This window comes from Gavialis gangeticus, unplaced genomic scaffold (genome assembly GCF_001723915.1).
Source record: "Gavialis gangeticus isolate Ggan-Ray unplaced genomic scaffold, GavGan_comp1, whole genome shotgun sequence".
In the NCBI taxonomy this organism is placed as follows: Eukaryota; Metazoa; Chordata; order Crocodylia; family Gavialidae; genus Gavialis; species Gavialis gangeticus.
Window position 1 is genome coordinate 92,509,224 of NW_017729024.1, and position 12,283 is coordinate 92,521,506.

General features: G+C 46.5%; 1 protein-coding gene across 2 annotated transcripts in view; it reads left to right on the forward strand.

Annotated features, from left to right (window-relative positions):
• The first annotated feature begins 9,719 nt into the window (after positions 1-9,719).
• Positions 9,720-12,283, forward strand: part of UBQLN1 (ubiquilin 1) — a 40,806-nt gene continuing 38,242 nt past the window's right edge. The window contains exon 1 of one of the 2 annotated variants that reach the window (XM_019517407.1): positions 9,720-9,981. In XM_019517407.1, the coding sequence (XP_019372952.1) occupies positions 9,829-9,981 (153 nt within the window). In that variant the 5' untranslated portion in view covers positions 9,720-9,828. The remainder of the gene's footprint in view (positions 9,982-12,283) is intronic. The other variant, XM_019517406.1, reaches the window with a different exon arrangement.

The following is a 12,283-nucleotide window of genomic DNA, read 5'->3' on the forward strand; positions in this document are numbered from 1 at the left end:
TCTTAACACAATATCTTTTTTAGTCCCTTGTAGTTTAGTGCTCAGATGACAATTTAAAAACTCACTCACTGAATAGCCATATCTTCACATGTCACACTCTAGGGAATAATAAGTTAAACTAATTTTACTCACATGATTTCTGAAGATCAATGCCACAACTCCACCAATTAGTTCAATCAGTAGACAAATACCAAGAATGTACATAAACTGCAAGACATAATTGCAAAAAAAAATCCTTTGATCACCTGATTTTCCTCTAAATAATCAATGGTATCAGTTGAAAACAAATGTGTGCTCAAGTAAGGTATTTTATCCACAAATGTGTCCTTGCTGAGATTCTAGCAAACCTCAATTGTTTTGCATTTGAGAAAAAAGCACAGATTTTGCATATTTTAAAAAGATAGATTTCTGCCCTTCCTTTTTGTGTACAATCTTGTTTTCTCATCTTCAGTCAGCTGCTTTATCTAGTGGGTTCAAGTACAAATTCTGGAACACCTGTGATTGGCACTTTGCTCCCAACTTTTCTTAGTGGAGGTGGTACAGACCTATGTATGTAGGCAATAGCGAAGGAAAGGGAAAGAGAAGAAGCTGTATGTAAACATTAGTTACTAGAAACGTGAAATTCTCATGGATAATGAGCAACTTTTGAATGATTAATCATGAGTCATGGATATCTTTGGAAACAGAAATCCTAATTTGTGGTCACATGTCAGAATTAATACATTTAATATCAAACATAGGTCAGAGTAACTTGGTCACTTACCAGATTATAATATTGTAGCTTGCTTGTTTTTATTTTGAATTCCATTGACCTTTTTTACTGCTGTCATTTTTTCACTAATCTAAGTGGGCTCTCCCTTTTTCTGATTTATTTCCTACTACCACATGCTAATGACTTGTCATAAAACATTACACTGAAGATTGACCTGTAGCCAGATCAAAACTGTAGAATTGTGTCCTGAGATGTATATTAAATATGTTATATATCATTTGTCTAATCTTTAATTATCAATTATTCTACATTCAACTCTAGAATTTTCTCCTAATTGTTTTTGCCAACAACCTGGCATAAGGAAGATTCCCAGAGTGAAATGGAGGTTCTCCCCCAAAAAAAAAAAAGTAGGCCATGTGATTCTGACGCAAGATTTTAGATTACATGGATGTATTTACAGTTATGATGATATAAGTCTTAAAATTAGGAGATGTGGAGAGTTTGTGAACCCAATCATCTTGTTTCAAACTAATGTTAAGTTGTTTTCAAAGCTAAGAATTATGGACCTTCATTGGTTTAGATCTCTGGAAGCTAAAAGATAAAACTTGGCAAGAGTTGCTATCCAATTTGGTCTTCCAGTAAACTTTAAAGTTCTCTCTGTCCCTCCTTTGGCATAACAAACGTTTCCCCCAGGTGTCAGCTACAAAATAAGAGTCTTGGCTTACCATTATAAAATCAAACTGTAGTGCTTTCTCTGGTCTTATTGAATTTGTCATAAATGAATCTTAAGTCTTGCATATTGTTTGTTTACAACAGTGGAAGCAATCATAGAAAGGTAGGAAAATATATTAAACAGGCTTGTGGTGTGCCATATATTTAAATTGACTCCTCTAAATAGTAAACAAAAAATACACTGAAAGAGAATGAGTTTCAATTTAGCTTGTACTCTGCACACTCCTCACTCTTCATCTTCTAAAACTAGGCTGTATACCAGTCCTCTGCCAAGTGCCTTGGATATTGGATAAGCACAGTAGTGTATATCACAGAAAACCCTTGATTGCCTGTTTTTTTCCCCCCTCTGAATTGTCTAATCAATGTAGTACATACATATGATTATTTGAAATGTGCTATACTTTTTTTTTCTCTGTGCTGTAGCTTTTAATATCTAACAACTGCCTGCCTGGACAGAAGGTAGCCATTTTTGCTCTATGAGTTATGGCAGCCTGATTAAGAAGGAACTTCTCTCTGGGAACTCTGCTGTTTTCTTGCTTACTGTTTTCTTAAACCAGGGGTATCAAACACAGGCCTGTGGAGGTGGATCATCCAAGCCCTGGGGCTGCTTTGGGCTGGCCCATCCCACCCACCTCTTGGCTGGATTTGGCCCAGGGGGCTTGTATTAATCCCCACAGCTGTCAGAGTTGCTCTTTCCCCTGGAGGGGAAGGGCTCAGCTCTAGAACCTAGGGAATTAAAAGTTCCTTGCTTCTCCCCTCCACCTGCTGAACTGGGGTTTTAAGTTGCTGCTAGTAACTAAAGTCTGCACCGAGGGAAAAAGTGGAGGGCAAGCAGTAATGACATTAGCTGCACTGAAACTGGCTCCAGCAGCCTTGTGGCAGCAGTATTAATCCCCAAATTTGACAACCTTCTCTTAGACTGTAATCATTTTAGATTGTGTGAATGTGTCTCGCCTGTTCAATATGAAAAAACAACAATTACATCTTCCAGGCTTATTTTAAAGAGTTTTACTGAAGAAAGTAATTCAGAACAAATCCACTAATGTATTAAATATGCAACAGTAAATGTATTATGCAACCAATGTTCAGGCAGGTAAGAACACAGGGACCCTGCCTTAAGAAACTTGCAGCACAAACTGTAATCAAAGGATAAATGAGAACAGACAAGAAGAGAAGGTGGGGGGAAGAAGAAACAAGGAACTACTCTTGAGAGATTACTTAGGAAGGTTTTAGATTTACATGATTTTTTTAAATAGTCTTTATATATATATATATATATTTTAATGAGAGCATGAAGGGCACAAATCTGGGAATAGTGTAAGAGGAGGAATTTGATGGGAAAGGTCACTTGGTTCAAAGGAGAAGAGAAGGTGCTCTTAAGTATGAAGTTGGTGTAAAAAAACACCAGTTTTGAGCGAGTGGTGTTGGTGTATTCACAAGCAACAGAAAGAAGCTAAGAGATGTGGCGATCTAAAGTTATGTACATCCTACAGTCTTTAAAAATCCAAGAGAAGTATAAACCAAAAAAAGGGTAGGGGCAAGAAAAGAAATGGTAAAGCAACATTTGTACTAATTTAAGGAGTGATTCCTTCTGAGAACCAGCAGCCACATTTTTTTGTCTCAAGCTCCTGGCAGGAGTTCTTCAATGCTTGCTCCGCAAAGACAGTTACATTCTATCTAATCACATGCAGTATGCCTTCTGTACTGCAAACAAATCCTCATTTGGAGGGGGGTGTTAATCTTGCAAAGGGCAGAACACTTCTGTCTTAACCACCAAAGCCATGTGATTAGATGATCTGCTCTTGCAAGGTTGAGCTTCTCCACAATGTTATTGGGGGGTGGGAGTACATAAGTTAGCACATTAGTTTGTTTTAAGCATAACTACTTCAAATAATTTCAAGGCATCCTGCCAGCCTCATTCTTTGTCAAGAGCAAGAGTTTTTTAACTCTGCTCTACCCACTTAGCAGTGAGGAAGTTATTTATTAAAACCGTCATTTTTTTAAGTCTTCCAAAAAAGAAAAAATCAACTAATCGAATCGCTGTCCCCAATTTGGGCTGAATCTGAATCCAGATTGAATATGGGCCCGTTTTGCACACCCCTGTTACTTACCATTTAATATAATGTAGCGATTGGAGCCCCATGTGAATCCATCTGAGCACTGAAAAAAAATAAGCAGTTTGTGGGATGAAGTGTCCTTCAATGTATATGCTAAAGTTTTAGGTCTGTCAAAAAGTGAAATTCTCATTTGGCTTTAATAGAGCCATTACTGGATTCCATTAGAGGAGACTGTCTTTGCTAGATGCTTAGTTGCTTTTGCCATATAGCCTAGGCATCTTTAGATAACCGTATCCTTCCACCTCCCCTTCCCCCCAAACTGTTAATGAAGGAAGAGAAGACATGACAAGTGGCTCAGTGATTTGGTTGACACTTGGAGAAATTTTTCATCTCAACTCAAATGCTCAAAGTCCACTTAACATTTGACTTGATTTAGTAAGAATGAATCAGGTGGTTGGAGCCTGGATAGTACAGTGATTCTCAACCAGGGTGATGCCAGATCCTTTGACTAGTGCCGCAAGGTGAGAGGGGATAAGTGAGGTATGAGGAGATAAACAAGCTGCCTGGCCAAAATGCCACCCCCACTGCCAAATCAGCAAAGTAAACACTGCAATATAAAAACATAGTTTTTGAAATTGGGTGCCACTTGATTCACAGAAGTTATAAAGATGGCTGGGGGTGGGGGGAACGTGCCTTGAGAGTCTTGATGCCCAAAAACGTTGGGAGCCCACTAGTCATGTGCTAGCATTGGAGTTTAAAATCAATGTAGCTGAACCAATTTTTAAAAATTCAGAAATTAGGAGAAAATATGGCCATCGTGGATCATGCCAGCAAGTCCCAAGTGAAGGAAGATGCAGAAAGAAAGGAGACGGCTGACAGCTGTGGGAGGAGTAGTTTGGAGGTGCTTTACTACTACAAAACAAAAGACTAGCATCTGACCTTTTAACCTGCTAAATCCACCCACTGGTCTGATTCTAAATGATAGCAGACAGACACTTTGGCACTTAAAATCCCTTAAAATAAAGGTAATTTAATGAATCTAGATCATAGGCTAATTTTGATGACTGAATTTTGTTACTGAAAAATGAAACTAGAGGTGCTAGTCCAGGTTTATATTAAAATATCAGTGATAGTTATGGAGTTGCTACTTACGCTCATACTTCTGCATCCTTTTAAAATAGAAGTATTTACAACTTAATGTTATTTGAACGGGCTAAATTACTACAGCAGATATAGTTTGTATTATAACCTACATACTCCTCCATTATAACTTGATTAAACATCTTTATGGTTCATAATATGGTTTAATTGTAATAGTGTTGTACTGTGTGTATATATAGTATAAATACTTTATAATATTAATTGTGAAATGTATTACTACTAAAATATTTTAAAAACAGGTTTACTTCTCATTACAAATGAAAACATCATTTACATTTTGGAACTTTTTAATGAAAACTTAAAATTGGAACTTAACCTAAATGAGATGTTGATAAGAAATTTTTCCTTTAGCTCATAAAAACAAATATTTTCTTCTTACTGCCTCTTCTTAAAGTGCATTCTTTAAAAAAACAGCTTGTTTTCACTTGCATACACTTCATGAGATATTTTAACTGTTTGTTGGCAAAAAGGCATGTTTTGTATTTTTCTATTGAAAGATATAAGGAAAAACTTGGAAGTTCAAAAGTTGTAAGTGCAGCTGAACTCCTTCCGTGGCCTGGACTTTTTTCTTAGTTGAAATTACACCATTTAAAAAAAAAAACTTTTCATCATAAGAGTTGCATAATAACTGTGATATATTTTATGATTTTGATGAGTTATACCTCATGTAAGAATAGCAGTGGGTTTAGAAATTCCAGCATGTCCTGTGTACAACAGATTTGCAATGTTTTTTTGCTCTATACCTGCAGCATAATACAGATATTATTGCAATGTCCTTAACATTGTTAAAATGTTTTAGGTCACATAACCAAAATATAGTCCCTTGTTTCCACAGCTTTTTTTATTAATAACTCTTATTTAAATGCTTATAAAACAGATTGCATTTCTCACTTAATGTCCAGACCTGTAGGGGTGACGGACAGGGGCCTCTACAGTTATAGAGGTTTGATGATTATGAAACACCAGGTTTGGCTCCTATGGGGAACATCTTCACCCTAGTGCCTGCATAAATAGTTGGGTTGATCACTAGGACAATTCACATGAAAAAGGGAGCACAGGAAGTCTTTGGTCCCAGGTATAGTTGTAATACTGAGGCTGCATTAACACATGCAGATTGAAGGAGAGCTTGTGAGAGAGAGAGAGACTGCAGCAGATTCTTATTTTTTTTCTGTGCCTTCTCACTGAGGCAGGGCACTCTCACAGGTGGCAGAAGGTCAGGGGCTCAGCCCCCGCCAAATGTTGGGCAGCAGGTAGAGCCACAGGGCAACCTGGCTGCAGGCTACAGATGGCTGCAGCAGGGGTAGGGAGGGGCGCACACACAGCCAGGATCTCAGCCTGGCATGTGAATCACTGGCTGCCCAGCACAGCAGGCAGGCTGACCCGTCTTATCCAATGGAACCTGCAGCCACAGGGGTCCCCGCAGCCAGCCCCTGCCCCTGCCCCCAACACTGCCATTGTCGTCTTCAGCTGCTTGCCACCCGCTCTCCCTCCCGCCCCCAACGCTACTGCCGGCTTCTTTGCATCGGGGGCCCTAAAACATTGTGGGCCAGCCCTGACAGCAGGCAAGTATCATTAGTCTATTCTGTTAGGAGGAAGGGGCATGGGGGGGCAGATTGAGGTCCCCATGGTGAGGGAGGGAGTGGGGCAGAGGCAAGGGCATGGACTGTGGTAAATGGGTTCCTGGCTGGGCTGGGTGTTGGGACAATCGGAGCTTGGGCAGCTTGTCCAAGGGAGTGGTAGTGGGCGGGGGGGCTCCTGTTCCTGTGTGCACCCTGACTGAGGCCGGGGGGAGGGGCACATGCCCCCCTGCCCTATGGGTGAGGCGGAGGTGGCTGTCGCTGCACGCTCAGGCTCTGGGCCCCACTACAGCTGCCCCAGAAGTGCTGCGGCACTACGTGCATGCTGCGCCACGCCCCCAGCTCACTCAGTGGCAGGACGTGCATGGCGTCACACTGCCCCTGGGGCAGCTGTAGCATGGCCCAGAGCTGCCTCTGCCTCACAAACAGACTGGGGGGGGGCATGTGCCCCCCCCCCAGGCCTCCACCAGGGTGCACACAGCAGCAGGAGCCCCCCCTGCACCCCTGGATGAGATGCGTGGGTTCTGATTGTCCCATGGGGCCCCATTCACCACAGCTTCTACCCCTGCCTCTGCCCCATTCCCTCCCTCACTGCAGGGACTTCAATCTGCAACCCCCCCACAGCCCTTCCTGCACATTTACCTGCTGGATGCGGGGGGTGGGGTGCACAGATGCATTCAGCCCCCCCAATAATTTTTTCTCCATCTATGGGAGCCCCACTAGCTGTTCACAACTTGTATAATTTAATGCTGGCAATGTGCTGGGGTGGTGGAGGTAAGAGGATAAGGTAAGAGGATTTGAGCAGTACCTAGGCCTGGGCCTAATTTCAGAGTGATAAAATTCTTCCACAGTTCTTTACTTGTGTATAGTTTGGTCTTCCATTGAGTTAATTTGTCAGTTGCTAGTAGTTACTTCCATCTGAATTTGGTATCTTCATGAGACAGCTTACATTTGAATGCCTTGTGCTGCAGCTACTTATCCCCGGGAAACACCTGTGCCATGAACACTCTGGCATGCTCCAGGTTACTCTGGGTGGGGTAGGAGAGGCTGGGGCCAGCAACTATGCTGGCCCCAGCTGCCTTTCCTGGGGGCCATAGGGAGCAGTAGCTGCAGCATTTCTGCAGCTGAGAACCTAGCCGGCATCCCGAGTGTGGCTCTGGCCAGCCAGGCTCCAATTTTGGGCAGTGTGCACTGCGGCCATGTGCAACACACTGCTTTTTTTGGTGTGGGTTATTTTGATCCCAGGCTCCCCTGGGTTCAAAAAACCCACTGCAGTAGCAGCATGGGGAATGCCTACATGTGCAGTGTGTTGCACCAGAGACAGGTCTTGGGTGCCATGTACCACACGTCTGCGCTTGTCTGGACGCACCCATGGAGTAATGGCTGGTTGAAATAGATGTTACACAGTGCAGGAATCAGCTTGTGGTGAGGAATGGATGCTTTCAGGGCGTTGTAGCGTTCTTGACACAGCAGTGTCAGTGTTTTTTTTAGGTTGTGTTGCAAGGACTGGGTGCAGTGCGATCTAGGCTAGGGACAGACATTCAAAAAGCTGGAGCCTGAACTGATTCAATGTTTGCAGGTTAGTCTAACCAGTGTAGACTGAACTGATTTGCAAGCAACTAGAGGTTCACTTTTGATTCTGGAAATGCAGGCATATGCCTGCAGTGGCTCAGGCTAGAAGCCAGGGGGTGCTACAGCAGCCCTCCCTTTCAGGCTAGGGGGAAGCTAAACTGAGAGGGGGTGGCCAGGCCCCAGCAGACTGAGTCGTTTGGGGAGGGGTTTAAACCCCCACCCTGGCCTGCAGGGACCCCAGCCAGGGTCTACCCCTCTTTTTCCCTTTTGCTCATGGCTCAGCATGGCTTGGGACCCCCAGAGCCCTTCTCCCAGCTAGCATGTGATCCCACTGCACCTTCCCAGGTGCTGGTGCCTAATTTTACTTGGGGCAGCCCAGAAGCAGAGGCCTAATTGGGGGGAGAGAGAGACCTAGGAGCAAAGTTCCTTAAAGGAAAGCTCCTGTCCAGTGGCCCCTTCTACCTACTGGAGAGCCTTTGCCATGCTGTGCACAGCAGGGGCTCACCCCCTGAGCCCCAGCACTATTACCTGTGTCCCCTGGGCCACTGGGCACCAAACTGGGCACACCCTGATCGCTGTTCCCCTATCCAGGAGAGGCGCAGCACAGCCCCGTGCACCAGGCTCCAGGTTCTATCCCTGTGGCTTCTCTGCTGCCGCCATCACAGTTGGGTGCCTGCCCTGGCCGTACAGGTAGGTGCCAACACCACAGCTGCACCGCGATCAGCTACCAGGCGGGTAGACAACAGCTGGGAAGCCAGGGGGTAGCACCTTGCGCTTGGTGCACAGGGCTGTGCTGCACCTACAGCTTCCCCGCTGCTGCCTGCGGTGTGGCCAGACACAAACCTGGCATGGCCTCCCAAAGCAAAGTGGGCAGGGAGCAAGTTTATTCCCCACTCCATCCCCTCTCCCACCAAGGGACTGCAGCATAGCCTGTCCCAGCCGCTGCCTCTGCTGCTTGCACCTGGCCTGGCAGACCCCAGCTGTGGTCCCCTGGTTGAGGGGGTTGGGTTGGAAATAAACCCCTCCCTGCCCCCTTTGCCTCAGGGGGTGGCAGGCTGCCATCTGGCCATAGCCCCACCCCTGCTCCAGCTAGAAAGCAAAGGGGCAAGGGCAGGGCCAGCCCTGCTCTCTGGAGCCGAGAGCACAGTACAGCACCCCCAGGGCAGTGGCGCATGCTGGGAGCCTGGTTTAACTTAAACCAGTAAAGTGTCTGGGACAGAAGTTCCATAAACTGGTTTGACCTAAATCAGTTCAGGCTGATACTACATTCAACTAGGTTTATCTCAGACTGGTTTCGGCCACTTTGAAACTGACCTATATGCACTGAACTTCTGTTCTGTTACAGGTGTAAACCAGTTTCTGATCACTTTGACCCGTTTATATGTAACTTCTGGCCCTTGCCTTGAGGGCTGACTACCACCAGCAAGCATGTTCTCAAAACCAGAGTAAAGCAACCGACCGGGTGGGGGTGCTGTATGAGTAGTGTGCTATTTCTGAATTGATATTGTAGCCCGTCCTCAGTTTTGGGGGCGGGGGACAAGCTGCGTTGAACCTTAATCCCCGCCTCAGCCCGGGAGCAGGTCACGCGCAGCTGGAAGAACAAGCCGCACGCGCGCGACCCGAGAGCCCAACCAGGCACAGCGCATGCGCATCAGCACTGCTACGCACCCTTTACCCCAGTGTCGCACGAGCGGTGGCTACCCCAGCAGTAACCGGAAGCATCCCCCTCTCCCCAACCTGGAGCACCACCCAGTTTCAGTTCCACGCATGCGTGCTGCCTGCCCGGCCCTACCGCGCACGCACATTGCAAAGTCACTTTGTCACGCATGCGCATTGGCGCTGAGCCGCGTCTCCCACGCCGAGCCGGGAGACTCCCCCTTCTAGTAACTTCCCCGCGGGGCTACGTCATCACCGCGCGCCGCGCTCCGCCGGGCTGTTTCCGTTGAACCCTCCGGCCGCGAGGGCTTCCGGCGGCGCGGCGCGAGGTAGCGCGTTCTGAGCCGGCTTCCCCGCCGCCATGGCCGACAGCGGAGAGGGGCCCCCCGCGGCCCGCAGCCCCCCAGGCTCCCCCGCGCCCGCCGCCGCCGAGCCACGGATCATTAAAGTCACCGTGAAGACGCCCAAAGAGAAGGAGGAGTTCGCCGTGTCCGAGACCAGCAGCGTCCGGCAGGTGAGGAGGGGGCGTCCCTCCTCGTCCAGGGCCGCGGGGCGCGGGGGGGAGGGGGCGTCTCCCCGCCGCTTCGGAGCTCCTAGCCGCCTCGGGGCGGGCGGAACGCGCGGCTTTCCCCTCCACCCGCTTCCGGGCGCCGCCGGCCTGTGCGGGACCGGCTGGGGTGAGTGACTCCCGCTGAATCATCCCCCCCCCCCTTGGGGACCTGATCTACCCTCCCCGGCTGGACCCAGCGCGAGTCCCTGAGATGGTAGAAAAGGAGGGTCTCTGGAGGTCTGGCCCAGCTCCTTGCTGTGAGCAGGGCGTCCCCAGCTGTGTGGCGCCAGCCAGGGCTTTATGTTAAAGGTCTCCAAGGATGGCGCCTCCCACAACCTCTTTAGGCAGCCTGTGCCACTGCTTTGCTGGTCTCCGGGGCAGATCTGGCTAGCAGTGGTGGGAAAGGAGCAGGGAACTGGTGAAAGAGGCGGGTTTAGGGCCAGCGCTGCCTGCCTGAACCCCGCCCCCCAGGGCTCCAAGGCCAAGGAGAGTCTGCTCTGGTGTTGCACCCGTGTTGAAATGCATTCAAGTTTTTCAGCCTACCTGGAAGCTTTAGTGTTGAAGTCATAGCTCCTTTTTCTGTGTCCTAATGAGCTGTATTCTTCCCATGTGGTACTACTGCCTGTTTCTCCATAGTATCTGACATAACAGGCTTTGTGTAGCCTTTGGCTTGTGCCTCTGAACAAGTTAGTCTGTAAGGGGCCACCCTGCCCTGCCTGCTGCCTGTGTATGTGGCCAGTGTCTACATGCAGAGATTGACACATGTTCCAGCTCCCTGGTAGCTAAAGAACAAAGCCACCTTTTAGGACAAGGCTGCCAAAACAGGGTGGGGGTTCCAGTAGCAAGATGCAGGGCCAGCCCTCTGGCTAGACTTTCCCTCTTGCTAGCTGTCAGGAAGGGGGAGGATGCTGGGATTTCTTCCAAGGTATCATCCCTGAACCCCTTTGGGATTCAGTCTCTTATCTCAGCTTTTGGCTTATACATGTCTGAAATTGTAAAATTCATCGTTTTACTGCTGAGCTGGGGAAACTTATCTCTAGGCTCCACCATGCTATCATGCAGCTGTGATGTGGTGGGTGCTGTCTGTTAGTTTGTTGCAAGCATGCTTTCTGGCTTTTCTCCCCAGTATAAAACTCAAGCATCTGCCTTTGCTGCTGCTCGCTGCCATTCCAAGAAACAGCAGTATAAAATGAACATTGTTCTTTGCGTTTCCTCGCTGCTCACAGAGACCCAAGTAGTATCCCTGAAACTGTCTAGTTTTATTTCTGCTGTTTTTGTCAAACCTGTGGAGCATCCCATCTGATCTGTTTAGAGACGGTTGGGGAATATAGATGCACATTTCACAAAAACTGATGGATGTTCTATCTTAATCTAAAGCTTTTTACTGGGTAAAAATGATACTATACAATTAAGTATAAGGTGATGACCTAAAAGCCTTTGAAGAAATTAAAAAATGCCCCTGTGTTCTTGCAGGCACTAGATTAGGGTTTGCTCAAAACAACTTTCCAGTTGCAAATGGATACACTGACATTTGTATTTATAACTAACTGGGAAGAGAAATGCACTTAGATGTGACTTGTGCCATTAATAGTTCCAAAGACATTTAAGGTAGACATTTAATTTTGAATTGCATTTCTTAAATGTGAAGCTTTAATGCAGGTGAAGTGTTTCCTCTGACAGCTGTCTAAAAATTGAAATTGTTTAAAAAAAAAAACAGGCCTAGCAGAGACATGAAATGCTTTCACAAAGCAATTTACAGAATATTTGTGTGCCCACCTAAAATGCAGATATGGTAAGCAAGTTGATTAAAATAAGCTCACCCTGATGAGGAGACCTTGAGTTAAATCATGGCTCTGTTGAATTCTGTGAAAGAACGCCCACTGATTGTAATGAAGCCAAGAAGACTTCACCTCTGACTTCCAGCCCTCATGCTTCTGATTCCTATACAAAAATGGAGGCGACTTCTAACCCTTACAGGGATTTAAGGCCTGCAGTTCCTATATCTTGGGTATTAGTAGCTACACCTACACTCTGAAATTGACCTATTGCTAACAGTATCAACAATGGTTTCATATGCATAAGCAGTGAAAATTTCAGTGTACAGACAGAACCAAATATATTTGAGCAAATCGTCTGTATCTGTTGTCAACAGTGGCTTATTTGACTAGTGCAAGCAAGTTATTGGCATTATCCTCTTCCAAAAATGGACAGTAGTCCTGAATTTACGTAGTAGCTTATAGATATGTCTGGAGGGCCCTTGTAGTCC